General features: G+C 39.2%; 5 protein-coding genes across 5 annotated transcripts; 1 reads left to right on the forward strand and 4 right to left on the reverse strand.

The window, feature by feature from the left end:
• Window positions 1–4810: 4810 nt before the first annotated feature.
• Window positions 4811–6529, reverse strand: GCK72_016755 (uncharacterized protein; the record flags this gene model as incomplete). Its single annotated transcript, XM_053731666.1, has 4 exons — window positions 4811–5000; window positions 5052–5713; window positions 6051–6235; window positions 6286–6529. The coding sequence occupies 4 exons, from the start codon at window positions 6527–6529 to the stop codon at window positions 4811–4813; spliced, it is 1281 nt and encodes a 426-aa protein (XP_053580579.1).
• Window positions 6530–11004: 4475 nt separating this feature from the next.
• On the reverse strand, window positions 11005–12617 carry GCK72_016756 (uncharacterized protein; the record flags this gene model as incomplete). The annotated part of the gene is made up of 4 exons (XM_053731667.1): window positions 11005–11422; window positions 11467–12128; window positions 12180–12361; window positions 12407–12617. The coding sequence occupies 4 exons, from the start codon at window positions 12615–12617 to the stop codon at window positions 11005–11007; spliced, it is 1473 nt and encodes a 490-aa protein (XP_053580580.1).
• Window positions 12618–12891: 274 nt separating this feature from the next.
• GCK72_016757 (uncharacterized protein) lies at window positions 12892–14216 on the reverse strand (the record flags this gene model as incomplete). Its single annotated transcript, XM_053731668.1, has 5 exons — window positions 12892–13188; window positions 13237–13743; window positions 13791–13978; window positions 14026–14108; window positions 14152–14216. 5 exons carry the CDS (start codon window positions 14214–14216, stop codon window positions 12892–12894), a joined length of 1140 nt encoding a protein of 379 aa, XP_053580581.1.
• A 409-nt stretch (window positions 14217–14625) lies between these two features.
• Window positions 14626–15699, forward strand: GCK72_016758 (uncharacterized protein; the record flags this gene model as incomplete). Its single annotated transcript, XM_053731669.1, has 3 exons — window positions 14626–15011; window positions 15058–15409; window positions 15460–15699. The coding sequence occupies 3 exons, from the start codon at window positions 14626–14628 to the stop codon at window positions 15697–15699; spliced, it is 978 nt and encodes a 325-aa protein (XP_053580582.1).
• Window positions 15700–16458: 759 nt separating this feature from the next.
• On the reverse strand, window positions 16459–18843 carry GCK72_016759 (uncharacterized protein; the record flags this gene model as incomplete). Its single annotated transcript, XM_003101607.2, has 3 exons — window positions 16459–17343; window positions 17918–18337; window positions 18394–18843. 3 exons carry the CDS (start codon window positions 18841–18843, stop codon window positions 16459–16461), a joined length of 1755 nt encoding a protein of 584 aa, XP_003101655.2.
• Window positions 18844–19522: the final 679 nt, after the last annotated feature.

Here is a 19522-nt window from a genome sequence, read left to right on the forward strand (position 1 = left end):
AAGCATAAAAATGTTATAGATACGTGTTTAATTAAATCTAAAAATTCAAAGTCTAAATTTAAAAAATTTATTCTGGAAATTTGACTGTCTTTACCAAAATTTTAGAGCCCTACTTTTAGAAACATCTGCATTTTCGGAGATTCTTCTGGAAAAATTCTTAAGGATCTTAAAATTGAGAATTCTTTTTTTTAAACATTTTCTGTAGTTCTTTCAGTTTTTCAATCAAAATCCAAAAACTTTCTAGAAAAAAATCGTAAAGTTTCAATTTTTGGCGTTTTGTACAGATTATCGGCTGCCGGTAATCTTTGAACTTAAAAAATTCTTATTATTATTGTTCTAAACTGTTTTAAGCTCAATTACTTAAATTATCTCTAATTTTAGAAATTGGTTTTTTTTTCGAATTCCTTTTTGAAACTAGTACCGCAAGTTACTAGTACACAGAGTAATGCAATTAATGAGCTATAATATTTAATTAGCCTAAGTGCTGTCCTTTTTCAAAAAACGAATTAAAAAACCAATTCAGATTCAAAATTTTCAAATGACAAAAGAGCTGCTCCATCCTCACATTACATTATGATAATACCCTCATCTTATTACACTTATCTAACAATATCTCTTTCCTTTTCCGTCCTTCAACAACTTTTTCCCCTCCTCTCCTCTCCCCTGTGATTTGAACGTGTTTGCGATACAAAAGAGCCGGGGGAGGTCTTCACCGCCTCGACTCACAGAAACTTATTTGTTCAAATTATGGCTTGTACAATAAGTGTACGCGGCTCCTTGTTCAACCATGACACTTTTGTTTTCCGAAGAACGAGGCCTCATGCATCGGGGAGAGGAGGAGGAGCATGATGAACACTGACCGCGAAAGAAATGAAGGCTTTTTGAGCAGCACGCGGCGCGAAGTGCTCATAATCAGAGTGCTCTTTTGGAATCACACTTTTTTCACAAGGGCGGTCTTTTGGTATCATCATAAAGGGAACAATTATCCGGGCGGTTTCTTTGACATGGAGAAAAAAGGTTCTCACGGTGAATTGATGTTGCGTAAAGGGTGCCGAAAAGGGAAACGGAAAGTAACCGACAAATTATTGTTGAGAAAACTTTTCCGGAAAGAATGGAGAAGAGAATTGGGGGAGACTGGTCAGATAGGTTTGGTGATAAGGGATATTTTAATCCGATAGAATTCGAAAAAGTTGGAAAATTTGAGAACTTTAGAGATCATTTTGATGTATTCATATGTTTCAAAACGGGAAAAGGTAGTTTTTGACTCGAAAATACTGAAAATCATAGTATTTTTACCAATTTGACGCTCCAGATGCAGTCTAGCTGTGAAAGTTCACAAAAAGCTAGCTTTCACTATAAATTTTTCCGGACCCAAGTAAAAAATCACCAACAAATTGTATGTGAATAGAAAGATGAGAACGCGAGGATTCTGAATCAGTTTTCGTTTTTTTATTAGTGTAAAATTGAACAGAGATACAAAGGTTTTAGTTAAAGATGCTACCTGTATCTCTGCTTAATTCCATTTCCAGAAAATTTTGAAAACGCATTCAGAATTCTCAGAATTTCAGCGTCTTAATTATGTTAATTGTTGATTCTCTAAGGATTTTAATTTTCTGAAATCCAAATTAGAACATTCTAAATTTCCGCTATATTTCTATGAGTTTCAACTACTTAAACTTTTACATATTCGAGCTCTTCTTCTGATTTTTACCGCTATTTCTATGAGTTTTAATCATCTATATCTAATTTCTATGAGTTTAATACTCTCACCTATCAAAAAAAATTCGAATTCTTCCAAAAATTTTCATTTTTGCTCTCTTCCTTCCCCCCATTTCGTTGACAATCATTACACCTAGACCATTTGGTTACACACGTAAAACGTAGTAAACTGATTAGGTCAGAGAGAGAGTTGGCAATGCAAACATTCCAAGAATAGATGATTCTCCCTTTTTGGAAAATGATTCAATATGTATAATGGAACAATACAATGAAGAAAAGATGAAACAAATGAGGAAGCAACAAAAAAAAGATGCTACTAAACGAAAAAAGAGAGGGAAAATGGTCAGCACAAACAGTTTCGACCAAAAGCCAGTAATCAAAAAAGTAAGCAAAAAAACTGCACTCTTTTTCTTCTCAATCGGGGGGTTGGCGGTAGCGAGTAAAAAGGGTAAAAAGGGTCGGGGGCCGCCCGCAAAAGTGGCCAAGAAGAGAAAAGAAGCGGCTTTTGCATGTTCACCCTTGTTTGCTTATCATAATTTCGAGAGAATCGCTCACGCCGCTACACAATTACGAGGCGTCGGCGACTGTTGAAGGGAGCGAAGGGGGGAGGAGGAGGTGAAGAAGACGGGAGGAGGGTAGACAGGAGAAGAAGAAAAGCTCTTGTTCATTAGGAAAAATAGATGAGATCAGACAAATCATGGGATTAGAAAATCGGTAGGTATTCACAGAAACTGCAAAAAAACTGGAAGGAAGACTGACCTAAGGATAACTGATTATAAATACCTTTTGAACATTTTTGTGACTAATTAGGAATAGTACTTATAAGAATGTCTAAATTAATAGAAAATTATGACACATGTAGGGGGACAATGCAGGCGAAGATTCAGTTTGATTAGTTTTTTAGTCGGCCCTCCGTCAAATAACTAATTCATTCATTCATTAAATTTATAAATTGTCACTAAAGTCTAGACCAACATTTTGGAATTAACAACTTTTTTGTGTAGACCTGAAGTGAAGTCGGCTCTTTTTGTTTGAGCTATAACTCTTTTGAGACGGTTTGTACTGCTATTTTATCCTTCATAAAATCTTAAACTTAAAGTATTTTCTACTGGCTTATACAAATTTAAACCTAGCGTGTTCTCAAAGTTTTATGAACCACTCCCACCCCATACAGTAATTCATGGGTTTTGTTCACTGATTTTCAGTAATTTTCAACCAACCTCAAGGTTGCTGTAGTCAAAAAAAAAAGGTTAAAACAATGTTTTCATTGTATGAGGGAACTAAAAATTTACTGTACTTTTACCTTGTTCAAAATTTTTAGCCCAGAACTATCAAAAGTGTCTTGGGTGAAAGATTGGTCCAAAAATTTGTATATCGTTATGTTTCAAATAGAAAAAAAAACACAATCTACACTTATCGAGATTTCAACAAAATTCCAGAGTCACTCACAGGTTTTGGCAGTTTGGGAAAGATAAAAACGTAAGACTGTGCTTTAATTACAGGTGTGCTTATATTTTTCGACCTTATTTTTGAAAATCTATAGACATATGAAATCCAAGGAAACAGGGAACAAATATTTAGGGATAAAAGATAATCAAAATCGTAGTTTTTGCGGAAAAGTTGAAAATTTTCTAAACAGAAACTTCTAAAACCCTGACCAAAATTTAAGACCAGAAGTGTGCTTTACGGTACACCCAAAAATACGAAAAATAATCGAATTCCCCCCATCTTCTTATCAATAACACACACATATCGAATGATGTTGCAACAAACTCATCAAAAATTAGTAGTTTGCTTATCAAAGGGCCACCAAGTATCACCCATACACTTACACTCGTATACACATATACAACAAACATTGGGCGCCCTTATCACAATGGACATTGAAACCAAAGGACGCACCTTCTCAATATAGATGGCGCAATCTTCTGGGTATAATTGGATTGTTGCTCTGTGATATAAAAGTATATACAAAGAACAAATATGAACAAAATAGTAAAGTTTCCTCCTTTTTTTGTTTCTTTTCCCAATAGAGTGAGAGAGACACAACAAAACGTCCCATACAATACATAGTATACATACGATGACGTTCCGCAGGAGGAAAATTCTATTTGTTTTGGCACTGTGCCAGTAGATTTTTTATTGTTTTTAACAAGAAAAAAAGGTTTTAACGGTATGGGTGGTCTCTTAGGAAATGGATGTAGATAGACAAAGAAAAGCTCTTGAGGTCTTGAGCTGTCGGCTCTCATTGTTACGGGGCGAGCAAAGTATATTTGTATTTAGAAATCAGAAAGGGGGGGGGGACACGTGTAATCTTATTACACTCTCCCGATCACTTATCAGTTCGAGTCTGATATTATTTCAAATTGGTGTGGCAATGGTAGTCGTAAAGCCTTCAAATTGGCAAGTGATAATGAAAATGTTTGTTTGGAAGAAATTAGTGATACGAGGCATGGAAATAAAAATTGTAATGAAAGAAATTGAAAAAGAAACAGGAAATTAAAATTAGTATAGGATGGAAGAATCAAATAATGAAGACAGGTAGGGGTGTATTATCACACAATGGCAATTACGCTCTACTGAGAATCAGAAAAAGCAGTGGAGAGGTGGAGCGTGATTTGACTGTCAAGTAACAACAAGCAGATACGGAATGAGGTGCAAAACTTTCTTGAAATTCTGCATGGGATTGCGATGGAGCGCACTTAGCCATTAGCAATCCTTAAGGAGACATTTACCTATCTCTTTCATACATTGCATTGCTATAAGCCCCAAAACTCGCTTCAAAAAGATCATTCAAATAGGTTAATTATACCCAAATGTAGGTCACGACGTGAGCCACATTTTCGTATAACTTTCCTATCACAGTGTACGTTTTGAACCGAGTTACACGTCTTTGAACTTTGAGTAGTTTTGCCGTTTTTTTACCCCAAAATACCCTCTACTTTAATTTGAGACCAGTTTCAGACTGTGCTATATGCCTTGGATTCTGGATTCTGGAATTCGCAATTGAAGAAACAATCTGAAACGGAGGCACAAAAAAACAAAACAAAATTGCAACTTGAAAAATATTTATTGACTCAATCTCCACAAATCATGCATAATACTGATAGTCATCGTACCCATTGGTGATTTTCATGTTATTGCTCAACGGTGTGTTCACGTATCTGTAGTAGATAGTGAGCTTGCTCTTTCCATATCTTTGATGCAAGACGATCGGGAGTGGGTTCAACTTGCTCTGGAATGTTCTGCCGATCACATCGGTGTCGTCGTTGCAGCAGAATCTAAAAATAAAAAAATGATGTAGTATGTCATATTGCTGATAAATGACTTACACCGGGTTAGTGATTCTCGGATCTCCATTGACCTTGATCTCGACTCCATTGTAGTTACATCCATAGGCACAGGTAAAGTCCTGGAGCTCAATCAGCTGCACTTCGATGGTCTTATCAGGAGGTGCAAAGATAATCAGGTTGGACATGAAGTAGTTGGTTGTCAGTGTGTCATTCTCGTAGCCATACTGGATCCAGTAGCCTTTCCAGTAAGATTCAGCGGTGACGTTGGTGTTTCTAGTGGGTATCGCATCACAAAGAATTCCTCCGTACCCGGAAGGGCAGATACATTCAGAACACTTCGCCGGGTTGGTGTATCCTCCATTTTTACAGGATAGATTCTTAGAGCAGCTGCACGAATAACGACTGTTGATATTGACGACATCATAGAACGAGACGCGGCGAAGTCCCATTGTCTTCTCGTAAATCGCTTGTTTTGGGAACAAAGTTCCCTCTCCCCAAGTGTTATATCGGTACTGCATAGTGCTTCCATATTCGAAGGGTACTGCGTTGTAGGTCGTCGTTGAGGATTCCTTTTCAAGATTTCCAAGCATGTTCTCAGGGACGTTGGTGAGGTTGATGAGGAGGTAGTCGTCACGATCGTAGCGGGAGTGGGTGTGGAAGATACCCAAGGTGTGCATGATCTCGTGGACTGCGGTTCCGAACTGGAATCAAAAATACAAAGATGGTAGGTATACTGTAGAGCTGTTTGACTTGCTGGATGGGTACGCTAGGAGTTATTGCCTTACGCAACACGACCGCAGAGCTTATCGGTAGAAAGCTGTTTTAACATCATTTTCGCCCTCAAAGCCTGATATTCAAGAAAATGAGGTCAAAGTCTGCAGCGATGTCAAGTCGTGAGAGCAGTGGTTCGAATTTGAGAGGATCCTAGTGCACCAACCTCACACCTACCGTACCCCCCTACCAGAGCCGCACGGAATTTCGACTTCCGACTTCCGACTTCGCAATAACACTCTGCCCCCTACCCGTTCCCCAACTCACAATAGTACACCCGTCTCCAAACCACAACTGTTGCTCTCCACCATTCATTCCAATGTACGAAGCACACCCTCCGTCATTCATGAACCTGATTCGATGCTGGGCGGTCGAACTCTCCTCGAAAGTGACACATGTCTGGGAGGAGATGAAGCTCATGGCGTTTCGAATCAATTCTCGTTTCAGAGAAGCTAAAAATGAATAATTAGGATCATGGGGATTCTTTCTCTGTAAAACTAACTGAATGCAGAATCAAAGAAGTAGTAGACTTTTGCATTTGGCCACTTGTTCCAAATCTTCGTGATTTGTCTCTTAGCACGTTTCCCAGCAGCACTCATCGCATGGATTTGATCATCAGTCATCAGAATATCTCCTTCAATAATTCCTTGTCTTCCACGGTTCGACTCGACTTCATCCATATCTTTACGAATAACGGATCCGGTAACTAGTACGGCTACCAGAGGCAGCAGGAGAAGAAGCTGCATGTTGAAATGGGCTTTCTCTTCTCGTGACTTCATTTTATACAGTTTCTTTTGGACTAGAGTTATGAATATTCATGAGGCTCTCATCATTATACAGTAGGAGGAACTTGCCAAGTTTTGCAGCGCCACCTACATCAGTATCGTGGGAACTTCATTGGAGGGCTTCAGATGGAGCGAAAATCAAAGAACCAAACTTTTGAGTCTTACCGTAACTGAGGAAGTTGAACATCGATGATGTTCTCTGGAAAAGTGGAGAAATAATGAAATATTTTTCAAATTCGACCGCTTAAATTACATCCGACTAATCTAGATGTGACAAGGCGTTTTATTTATTTATTTACTTCAAGGGATAGGAGACTATAAGATACAAAGAAGACTTGAAACATATCCCTCACGAGATAGTCTCAAGTAAAGAAAAAAAAATAGGACTAATAAGGCGCATGTCATAAAAAGAGTAACGGGGGGAAGGCAACAAATGAAATGACTGCTACGGGTTCGAACTGAGATATGGAATTGAGATCAAGGGGAATTAAAGGAACTAGGCAATTAAAGGCAGGGAATAGAAAAAAAAACTGTTAATTATGCAACAAGAAGGGAGCAAGAAATATTAGAACCGGGTGATTGAGGAATCAAGTAAAATAATAAATTGTGAGGGAGAAAGAAAAATATTTACATCGTAGGTAATGGCATTCCAAAACGGAACAGTAAAAGAGAAAAAGTTATCAGATAGAGGAGATAGATAGACAAGAGACATGGGTCTTCTGGGAGAGTTTGAGAGTCTGACATAGGTGTTAGTTTGAGAGTCTGACATAGGTGTTAGTCTGACATAGGTGTTAGTCTGACATAGGTGTTGTCTGACATAGGTGTTGGTCTGACATAGGTGTTAGTCTGACATAGGTGTTAGTCTGACATAGGTGTTAGTCTGACATAGGTGTTAGTCTGACATAGGTGTTAGTCTGACATAGGTGTTAGTCTGACATAGGTGTTAGTCTGACATAGGTGTTAGTCTGACATAGGTGTTAGTCTGACATAGGTGTTAGTCTGACATAGGTGTTAGTCTGACATAGGTGTTAGTCTGACATAGGCGTTTAATCATTGATTAGCTAGTTTTAATTCTTACTAATTTTATTTTGGGCAGTTCTGATTCATAACAGTATAAACAAAGTTTGATGAGTCACTTTTAAAGTTATACGACGTGCAGCGCTGACTTCAATTATTTATTTATTTATTCTTGATCACTGACTTGTCATTACCCTACTCATTGAACAATTGTTTGAAATTTGCGTTTTCGCAGCTTTCCAATGATATTGGGCCCCAGTTTCTAGTTTTATCTCTAAATATTCGGAAATCGTTAAAAATCTCATAGAAATCATATTCTTAACCTATTTTCCCGGTTTTTCCCAATTAAAAACGCGCTTTAGGCGCCCCAGACTCCCATAAATCTCGCCGGACGAGAAAAAATGGAAGAAGGAGATAAGCACCGATTCGCCTGCGCAAATGAAGTTATCCCTGTTTCATATTTAGAAGACAAAAACGCGTCAAAGTCACGCCAGGTGGAGAAATCTAAATTTTTGTGCCTAAAAGTGGCCAGGAGTAAATGTAACATGGTACACAAATCCAAACTGACTCCATGACCTTATCGTGTGAGTATATCGTAAATTCAGTTTCAGTATTGGAATACTGTATTCAACGCAAAATATCTGAAAACTTTTCAGTTAACCGTGCTGCACGATTCAAAATTTTGTTTCAAAATACAAAGAAACAACACTCAAAATATTCATTAGTCCCACAACATCATCACATTCAAATATTAGTAGTATCACTGGAGCATTTAGTGACGGTCTTTCTACCGCCAGTCGTTGTTGTCGAACTGCACTGTCCACCGGATGCAATTCTACACTTCTCAGTCTCATACATCTTTGTATGTGTAGTAGTGCATTTACATGTAGTCGTTTGGGTAGCGGTACTGTGACAATCTTTTGGTTTCGTGGTAGTGACTGGGGCAGGAGTTGGAGTTGGAGTAGTAGTAGCTGGAGTTGGAGTTGGAGTTTGAGTTGGAGAAGTAGTAGTAGTCGTAGTAGTTGGAGAAGCAGTCGTAGTGGGTTTAGCGGTCGTAGTTGTTGTAGTTGTTGTAGTGGTAGTAGAGGGAGTAGTCGGTGGTGCATCCACATGTCGAAAGTAGATGAACAAGTTGCATTCCCCAGATCTTTCATGCATCACAACAGGAGTTGGGTTCTGATAACTCAGATAGACTTTGTCAATCATGGTCTTGTCCTCATTGCAGCAGAATCTGAAAGATATGAACTAAAGATAGTTATCCTTGGCGACACTCACATTGGGTTGACAATCGCCGGATCCGCATAACCTCTCGGCTCAACACCATTCGAATTGCAGCCAGGCTCACAGGTACAACCATCCAGATCGAAGACTCTATACTGAATTGCCTTACCCTCTGGAGCAGTAATCCATATGTAAGTCATACGGGGCTCGCCAATTGGCAGGTCACTGTCAATGTTACCAAACACCGAGAAGTTCCCCTTCCACGCCGTATCAGTGTAATACATCTCAGTTCCAGGCGGTGGTTGATCACAAAGAGTTCCAGCATACCCAGCTGGGCAGAGACATTCGGAACACTTTGCCGGGTTGGTGCGTCCTCCATTCTTACAAGCCAAATCCACTGCACAAGAACAGGAATAGTGAGAGTTGAGCATCATCATATCATAAAACGTGACTCGTCGGAATCCCAATGTATTCGTATAATCCGATTGTTTAGATGTAATTGTTCCGGGTCCGTAAACATTTCCAGGAAGCATCATGACACTTCCATATTCGAACGGGGTTACGTTATTGGCGGTGTCGTTTATATTAAGATTATCTTCCCATAACCATTCAGGTACATTCTTGTAGTTCACAGTAACATAGTCATCCCGATCGGTGCGTTGGTTAGTATGGATGATGCCCAAGGCGTGCATGATTTGATGGACGGCCATTCCAAACTGAAATGTTCAAAATGAATAAATCTAAGTTCTAAACACAGAATACCCTACCGTTACACACTTATCACCCAGTCTCAAGAATTGCTCTCCGCCTTTCATTCCCACGGGCGATGAACAATCGTCATTCAAAAATTTGATTCGGTTTGTTGCAGGGCTATCCTCCACAAAAGTCACACAAGTCCGAGCGGAGATATAGTTCATCGCAGTTCTGATAATCAGTCGGCTCGTTTCATCTGGAAAAGTTCATATGAAAAGAGTCCCCGTGTTTTAAAACCTACTGATTCCGTTATCAAAGGAATAGTTGACAACTCCATTCGGCCACTTTCCTACAACTGTTAATATCTGTCTCTTGACTCGGTTTCCTTCATCATCAGTCAACTGGATATCCCCCTCGATAATTTTATCGATTCCTTTTTCAACATATTTCCGACTTGCAGTTCCCAGAATAAAACAAAAGGAGAGTAGAATAAAGAGTGGCCGAAGTAGCATCTCGAAGTGAGTTTTCTCGTATTTCAGCGTTGATTTATACAGTTTTATCTTCATAAATATTCATATGGCTCTCATCATTATGCAATAGGAGGAAGTTGCCAAGTTTTGCAGCGCCATCTACACCAGTGTCGTGAGAACTTCATTGGAGAGGTTCAGATAGAGTTAAGATCAATGAATCAAACTTTTGAGTCTTACTGTAACTGAGGAAGTTGAACTTCAATGGTGTTACGGTCGTGTTTGTTTGTATTTAGATATAAGAAAACTAGAAAAGTGAAAATTCTGTTGAACTGCCCCCGAGTGAGACCACTTGAATTAAAAATCTAGTTCTTCATTCAAGTCATTACCCTACGAATTTGAGACAAATGTTTGCAGCGGGAATCATCTTTCACTGGTCAAAACTTTGACCTTGTTTTTTTCTGATATCGGGTCTTAAGAACAAATACTAAACGTCTATTTAGAATTAGTGTTTTCTCAGCTTTCCGATGATGTACTGTAATGGCCGTAATTGTAACAACTTTGCCCATTTTTAGTTGACAATGTCCTAATTTGAAAACTTTTTACGGCATGGCGGATTGTTCAACCAGAAAGTTTTTAGTGGATCATAGAGAATAAAGGTAGAGCTTCATTTTTGTAGTTGACAACTTTTTTGTGCGGACACTCCCTAGAGAGTTATGGTCATTTCAACTCAAAAATTCAAAATTGCCATATTTTGAAGTGATACCATGACACAAATTCAAAGTTAGACATTTTAGACTAAAAACGGCTAAAATTGTTAAAATTATGTATGTACATATGGCACGGCACAAAACTCCAAACTTTTCCATACCGAGTCACTAAATCCTGATTTCAGTTTCAGAGTTGGGATATGTCAACTTTTGAATAGCAAAACATTTTGCACATTCAAAAGCCAGTTATTTTCTAGTTTCGTTCCAAAATACAAAAAAGAAAACAATAACACTTAAAATATTCATTAGTCCCAAAACATCATCACATTCAAATATTAGTAGTATCACTGGAGCATTTAGTGACGGTCTTTCTGCCACCAGTCACAGTTGTCGAACTGCACTGTCCACCGGCAGCAATTCTGCACTCCTCAGTCTCATACATCTTTGTATGTGTAGTAGTGCATTTACATGTAGTCGTTTGGGTAGCAGTACTGTGACAATCTTTTGGCTTCGTGGTAGTGACTGGGGCAGGAGTTGTAGTAGTGGTGGTAGTTGGAGTCGTAGTGGGTTTAGGGGTCGTAGTTGTGGTAGTTGTAGTAGAGGGAGTAGTCGGTGCTGGAGTCACATGTCGATATTCGATGATCGCGGTGCATTCCCCAGATCTTTCATGCATCACAACTGGAGTTGGGTTCAGATAGCTCTGAGTGACACGGTTCATCTTACTTCTATCACTCTCGCAACAGTATCTGAAAGATATGAACTAAAGATAATTATCCTTGGCAACACTCACATTGGGTGAACAATCGCCGGATCCCTCGCCCAACATTTTGGTTCAACACCATTCGAATTGCAGCCAGGCTCACAGGTACAATTATACACATGGACGACTCTCATTTGGATAGCCTTATCCTCTGGAGCAGTAATCCATATATAAGTCATACGAGGCTCTCCTATGGGCAGGTCACTGTCAACTTTGCCAAACACCGTGATGTTCTGCTTCCACTCAACGTCAGTGTAATACATCTGAGTTCCAGGTGGTGGTTGATCACAAAGAGTTCCAGCATACCCAGCTGGGCAGAGACATTCGGAACACTTTGCCGGGTTGGTGCGTCCTCCATTCTTACAAGCCAAATCCACTGCACAAGAACAGGAATAGTGAGAGTTGAGCATCATCATATCATAAAACGTGACTCGTCGAAATCCCAATGTATTATTATAATCCAATTCTTTAGATTCTATTGTTCCGTTCTCGTATACATCTTCAGGCAACATCATGACGCTTCCATGTTCGAACGGGGTTACGTTATTGGTGGTGTCATTTATATTAAGTTCTTGCCATAACCATTCAGGGACATTCGTAAGGTTCACAGTAAGATATTCATCCCGATCGGTGCGTTGGTTAGTATTGTAGATGCCCAAGGCGTGCATGATGTGATGGACGGCCATTCCGAACTGAAATGTTTAAAATTAATAGACTTAAGTTTTATACACAGAATACCCTACCGTTACACACTTATCACCCAGTCTCAAGCCTTGCTCTCCGCCTTTCATTCCCACGGGCGATGAACAATCGTCATTCAAAATTTTAATTCGGTCTGATGCAGTGCTACTCTCCACAAAAGTCACACAAGTCCGAGCGGAGATGTAGTTCATCGCACTTCTGATAATCAGTCGGCTCGTTTCATCTGGAAAAGTTTATATGAAAAGAGTCCCCGTGTTTTAAAACCTACTGATTCCGTTATCAAAGTAATAGCTGACAACTCCATTCGGCCACTTCTTTTCAACAGATGATATCTGTCTCTTCACTCGGTTTCCTTCAACATCAGTCAACTGGATATCCCCCTCGATAAGACCTTCGATTTCTTTTTCAGCATATTTATGGTTTGCAGTTCCCAGAATAAAAGAAAAGGAGAGTAGAATGAAGATTGGCTGAATCAGCATCTCGAAGTGAGTTTTCACTTATTTCAGCGGTGATTTATACAGTTCTTTCTATGAATATTCATGTGGTTCCCATGATTATGTATACAGAAGGAGGAGAAGAAGTTGGTAACTTTTGCAAAATGATTTTTGATTATGGGAAACTGAGAACATGGAAAAATCACAGAGATTGCAAATGCAAATAGTTATTCAGTAAAATGGTAACCCGACTGAGCAGTTTTTACAGTTAGAGAAAAGTGCCGATAAAATCTTCATTATATGTATATGTATCTTGAAATTATTCAAATGTTATCTCATTAGTCAGCTCCGGAGAAGTTGAGTTTCCAGGGACATAACGGAATTCAAAATCAAAAATAGGTGTCTTATATTCACCATACTGTACGATGACGAATGGGTTGTTAGTTGAAGATCTGGTTTTATTCCACAAGTTATCATCATCACAGCAAACCATAGGGCTAACAATCCGGCGATCAGTTTTGTATTTCAACTCAACACCATTATAATCACAAAAGTCATGACAGTAAAATCCATAAAGCTTTGTGAGTCTCACTTCGATTGTTGATCCTTCCGGGGCCTAAATAAAAACAAATTAAAACAAATTAACAATAAATATTAAACTTACTGTAATAATGAAAGTATTGTTGGGCGGCACCGTGGTTCGTTCAATACCTTTCATGTTAGGAAAGCTGGTTATTCTAACAGGAATCCACTCAGTGGAAGCTGGGATCACTTTGCCCACAAACTCATCACACACTTCCCCTCCGAACCCATCAGTACAAAGACATTCATCACAGTTCGCCGGATTTTGATAGCCTCCGTTTTTACAGTCCAGTTTAGTCGGGTGGTTATCACAATTGCATCCGTAGAAGTCGTTCAGCAAGATCATATCATAGAAAGCAACTCTCAGATTTCCCATTGTGTAGTTATACTCTGGATCCTTCGGCCAACGGAATTGATCCCTCCAGTATAACATAATGCTCCCATAGTCAAACGGAACTGGATTGATAGTGTTATGAATTTCGTCATTGTGGTCATCAGAATCAACAACAATGTACTGATCCCGATCACTTCTTGCCTGACCGTGATGAAATCCGAGAGCGTGCATAGTTTCATGAAGAGCCACACCAAACTGTAAAGTTTGTTTAAAATCTTACTTATTAAGATCTAATTTCTTACAGCTGCGCAGTGATAAGCAAAGTTCAAGGTCTGGTGTTCACCGTCAACCATTCCCAGAGCTGAGTTGCAAAAGTCACCTAATTGAATTCGAACAGACGAGGTAGCAATTTCATTGTAATTGAAATTTAAGCAGGAATGACTACTCAAATACTGAAACGCATCTCTGAACATTGCCCTCATTTCATAAGCTGAAGTAAGATTTTTCGATAGTGTAAACTTGAAATACAAATCTCACGTAAGCTGTTGTCAAAGTAGTAGTTCATAGTATTGTCAGGCCACTTGGTAGCCCATGGAAGAGCTTGTCGCTTGTCCCTGATGCTGAAAAATTATAGTAGATGATGAAGTGATGAAAAAAACTCACTCATAATCTCCAAAAACCACACCAACAGTAAGTGCGATAAACTTCAAATTCATGGCAAATCTCATAACTGACTGGAGTTTCTAAGCACTGTTCGTTTTTATACCACATTGTTCATGAGTCATATTAACTGCAACAATGACAATAAAGGAGTGTCAATTATTTTCTTGCATGAAAATTCATTGTTACAATGCATTTCAGTTTTGAAAGAATCAATTGTCAAAAAAATGTATATAAGATACTGTGTCCATAGCAAATATAGCTATGCTGCTGTTTATTTTTCTGATATTGTCATTTTTTTCATTTGGCACTTCTGATGACTTCTCTCGAGTTAAACGTCAAGCAAGGCAAAACAACCTCGTTCCTTATCATGGAAAATGGCCTCATGGTGTTGTTAACTTTTATTTTGATAATAGCACTTTTGGTAAGTTCTTTTTCACTAAATCGAAATAATTTAAAACTCTTCCAGACTACAACATGAAGGCGTCTGTACTTCGTGGAATGGAATTGATATCCAGTCATACATGTATTCAATTTTCAAGACAGCCATCTAAATACATGATAAAAATAGGAACTGTAAAAGGTCAATGTCGGGCAGCAATCGGAAAAATTTACCAACCATCCCAGGAGTTCACGTTCTCATCGTCTTGCTATACCGCAGGAAGTGCTGCACATGAACTTATTCATGCTTTGGGTTTCTATCACGCACATCAGAGACTCGATAGGGATATATATCTGAAATTCAATTTACAAGAGTGGAGAATGGAAAACTCATTCCAGAAGCAACAATACAAAAAGTATGGGGATCAGTTGTTGTTAGTACCATACGATTATGGTAGTGTCATGCAGTATCATGATACGGAGTGAGTTGGAGTTGGAATTAAGATAGTTAAATCTTTTGAATTTCAGTGAAGAGTACCTACCAAGAGACCCAAAATATTTCCGTACCATGGGATCAGAAATCGTATCGTTCTACGACTACTACATGATCAATATCAACTATGAATGTTCTTGTGATGACGATGACTGGCTGGAGTGTGAAAATCTTGGATACCGTAACCCTGCAAGTTGTGATGAGTGCGTATGTCCATATGGATTCGGAGGAAGGAACTGTAGCCAGCGTGCGGAACCTGGAGAGACACTGGAAGCTTCGGAAGCCTGGAGGAATACTACAGTAACCCTCGACGCTGGTTACACTAAACTATTGGATGGTAGGAAGTATCGGCAGAACGATTATAGTTATCATTATCTTTGGATTACGGTAAGATATTTTGTTGGTTTTTCTGGAGAAAAATCAAAATTTAATTCCAGGCCCCTACCAACAAAACCATTGAAGTGGAAATCCACAATTTTAATGGTGTCAATTGTGAACATGGATGCAAATCTGGGGGAGTTGAGGTGAAAACTCATGAGGATCCTAGGATGACAAGTCCCCGAGCGTGTTGTATGAATGAGACAGAGATCTATCGGTCAAGGAATAACCCAACGATTGTGATGTTCTTCAATTTAGAGGGACTTGATGAATATAATCTTTCGTACAGATTTACCTGATTAAAATTGGGATAAATGAATATTTTATCTGTGTTTTGATTTTGATATAGCTAAAATTAGTTGAATTGGAAAAACATGAGGAAGAGAGCGCAGAGAAGCTAGAGTGCCTGACTTCTCTGCGCCTCGTCTACTTCCTGAAATTTCGTTCCCTTCCCTTATTTTTCGTGTTTTTTTTTTCATTTTCTCCCCAAAAAGAATGACCGATCAAACCCCTGCTTCTCTCCCCACGAATGCATATTTATGAGGGGAAAACGCGAAATAAAACGACCAAAAAACGAAACAATATAAAAACTATATAACGAGAACCATCCATCCTTCTCCCTGTCAAAATGCGTTTTTTCATTGTTCTCTGTTTCCTCCTTTCCATCATTTCTATGTCGTTTGGTAACAAAACTGCGGCCGGTAAACCAGCTGGAGTGAGTTTTTGTTCTGAGATTCTACGAAAATATTGGTAAATTTTAGAAAAGAGCTCCAATAGACTTCGCTGGAGCCGAGGCTCTCTCAACTGATCCGGAGAAAATGAAGAAGATGCAAAAGTTGCGTCCCCAGTTTCGTTTGATGAATTGAATTGTTCGTTTTGAATAAATTTTCATGTGGGAAATAATAAAATCGATTTTTTTTTGCGATGTTCCACGTCACAACCTCATATCTCAAAACCTATGAAAGCTATCCAAAAACTTCCAATTACAAAAATGAAGATACATTTGTGATCTACACAACCATAACTAGAAAATAACATTCAAATCTTTATCAAAACCATCAAATACATGAATCCTGACACTCATCGCCAATATGTATGGTTCCTGCTTCCTTCTCACATTCCTCAGTCTCAAATGTCTCCTCGGTAGAGGTGGTGCACTGGCATGTCTCTGTTTCTGTAGTTGTGGAGTGACACTCCTCAGTGCACTGGCATGTAGTTTCGGGCTCTTCTGTTGTAGGAACACGAGTTGTAGGTGCTGGAGGAAGAGTTGACTTTGTTGTAGTTGTGGTGGTTGGCTGAGTAGGTGGCTTTGTTGTAGGAGATTCAGTTGAAGCTGCTGGAGGAGGAGTTGACTTAGTTGTAGTGGTGGTGGTTGGTTGAGTTGGTGGCTGAGTAGGTGTCTGGCCAGGTGACTTTGTTGTAGAAGATTGAGTTGAAGGTGCCGGTGCGGGAGTAGCTTTTGTTGTAGTGGTAGAAGGTGTGGTTGTCTCACAAGGTGGCTCTGTTGTTGTAGGTGGCTGAGTTGGTGGCTTCGCCGTGGTAGTGGTAGTTGTCGGCGTTGTGGCTGGACTCGCCGGTTTATCCACATATCTGTAGCCGATGGTCACTCCACTCTTCCCAACCCTTTGAAACATGACGATCGGAGTTGGGTTCTGTTTACTCTTCACTATTTCCCCCATCAGATCGGCATTGCAGCAATACACCGGGTTAGTGATTCGCGGATCTTCATTGACTTTGAGCTCGACTCCATTGTAAGGACAACCTTCGGCACACATAACAACGTCCAGTTGGCGAATTTGCACTTCAATTTGTTTGTCAGCTGGCGCACTGATCCAGGCGTACGACATGAGGAAAGTATTGGTACGAGAGCCATCATCATAGCCGAATTTGATGTTTTGTATAGTCCAGTTTGCAGTGGCGGTGTAGAGGATGGCTCCGGGTGGCTGAAAGAAAGGCAAGTCGCTACGCAGTCAATTACTACATGTGACGCAAAGCTCGCTCGAATATTATGAATTGAAAAATATACCAAAATGTAGATCTCAGCGAGCTCTATGTCCGTGTCCTACTACAATCAGGATGACGGACTGTTAATATGTCGCGGGCCGGGAAACAGTCTCAAAAACGCGAAAATTCAGCTGAAACTGACTGAATTCGGCGTATATTGGCGTGTTTTGAATGATTTTGGCTGAAATTTTCAGATTTTAAGGGATTACGACTCAAATGCAGCCGTTTCCTACTGTTTACGCCTCTTTAAACCCATACAACTGCATGTTTTTTGGCACACTACCGATCCGTCATCCGGCCCGAAATAGGTAGCAGATATAGAGCTCAGTGAGATCGCCATTTTAATATATTTTTCAGATTATAATATAGCATTTTGAGCGAGTTACGGTTCGGTCCGTTTTGACCCGGTTTTCAAGAATGGCATAAACTATCAAAGGTCCGCGATTGTTTTTTCAAAATAAAAATATTTTTTTAAAGAAAGGTGCGTCAGGTAAATTCAAGGCTTCCACTCACCGCTTCATCACACAACTTCCCCGCATACCCATATGGACAATAGCATTGACCGCAATTCGACGGATTCGTGTATCCTCCATTCTTACAATCCAAATGCACTGCACAACCACATGAGTACAACGTGTTGATATTCACCATATCATAGAACGACACTATCGACAGTCCCATAGTATTCTGATACCCATATTGTTTTGCAAGAATAGTTCTTGGTGCAAACAGGTTTGTAGAATAGTGCATAACACTTCCATATTCGTATGGAACTGCATTGATTGTCATCTCCGGAGTTTGCTTGTTGAAATTCTTTTTCAAATTTTCAGGGAGACCCGTTAAATTCACTGTGACATAGTCATCACGATCATACCGAATGTGGGTGTGGTATATGCCCAGAGTGTGCATCATTTCGTGTACAAAGGTACCGATCTGAAATTTTTTAAATTTTTCAGTCTTAATCTGTTCAAATCTTTTAGACAACATACCACTTGACAATTATCACCAAGCCAAATTTTCTGCTCTCCTTCTCCAATATAACCGATATGAGAACTGCATGAACCATTTTCATCAAATATCCGAACTACATTTTTTTCAGTTTTACTTTCCACGAATTTGATGCATGTTCGGGATGAGATAAGCTCCATGGCACTTTTCATCAATGTCCGTTTCTCTTGACTGAATGCATCATCATAGAAATAGTAGACAACTCCGCCTGGCCAAATGTGGTCTTTAAATGTGGTGATCTGCCTTTTGACACGATTTCCATCAGCATTATTCAATTCACGAAGTTGTTTGTCAGTCAGCCGAATATCTCCCTCGATAAGACCATCGATTCCTTCATTGGCTTCCACTATATCCACATGTCTTTGAATTGCAGATCCAGTGACAGAAATGAAAAAGAAGTAGAAGAAAAGGGAGAGAAGCCGAAGCAGCATCTCAGAGTGAACTTTTTCCGTGTTTTAGTCTTGATTTTAAAGTTTTTCGCCTTTTGAATATTCATGAGATTCTCATGATTATGATTATAAATACAGAAGTATGTAGCAGGTTTTGCAGCTTGGTTTTTTGATTTTGGGAAAGTTAAAGTCACACTGTAACTAGATATTAGAAAAAAAAAAAGAAGCTGGTCTCCATGTTTGGAAATCAAAGGGAATTGCGAGATTTAACTAGGCAAGATCATGGAGTCCGCGTGGAGAAATGGATCGTGACCTATATAATTGGCAAGCTGAGAAAACGCTGATATCAAATATATATTTAGTTTTTGCCCACGAGATCCGGCACCCGAAAAAAAACGAGGTCAAAGTTCGGAAATAATGACACATTACACCTTTCAGACATGCGAAATTTTTTGTTGCAGTTCCCAGAGTTTTGTAACTTTCTCAAAACACATTTTGGACGTCCAGACATTCGGTCACACATACAGACGGATAAACCCGAAATTTGTGTTTCTGGTGCCGCTTTAGGTTCAAAAGATTGAACAAAAAATTTTGCGTATGTTTTTAAAATTCATATAACTCTCTGAAAACACTATCAAATTTTAAGGTATTAACATAGTTTTGAAGATCTTAACTTGGTTTTTATATAGATTACGTTTTCAATTACTTGGAGCCTTTGGCC

Source organism: Caenorhabditis remanei, chromosome V (assembly GCF_010183535.1).
Source record: "Caenorhabditis remanei strain PX506 chromosome V, whole genome shotgun sequence".
Classification (NCBI taxonomy): Eukaryota; Metazoa; Nematoda; class Chromadorea; order Rhabditida; family Rhabditidae; genus Caenorhabditis; species Caenorhabditis remanei.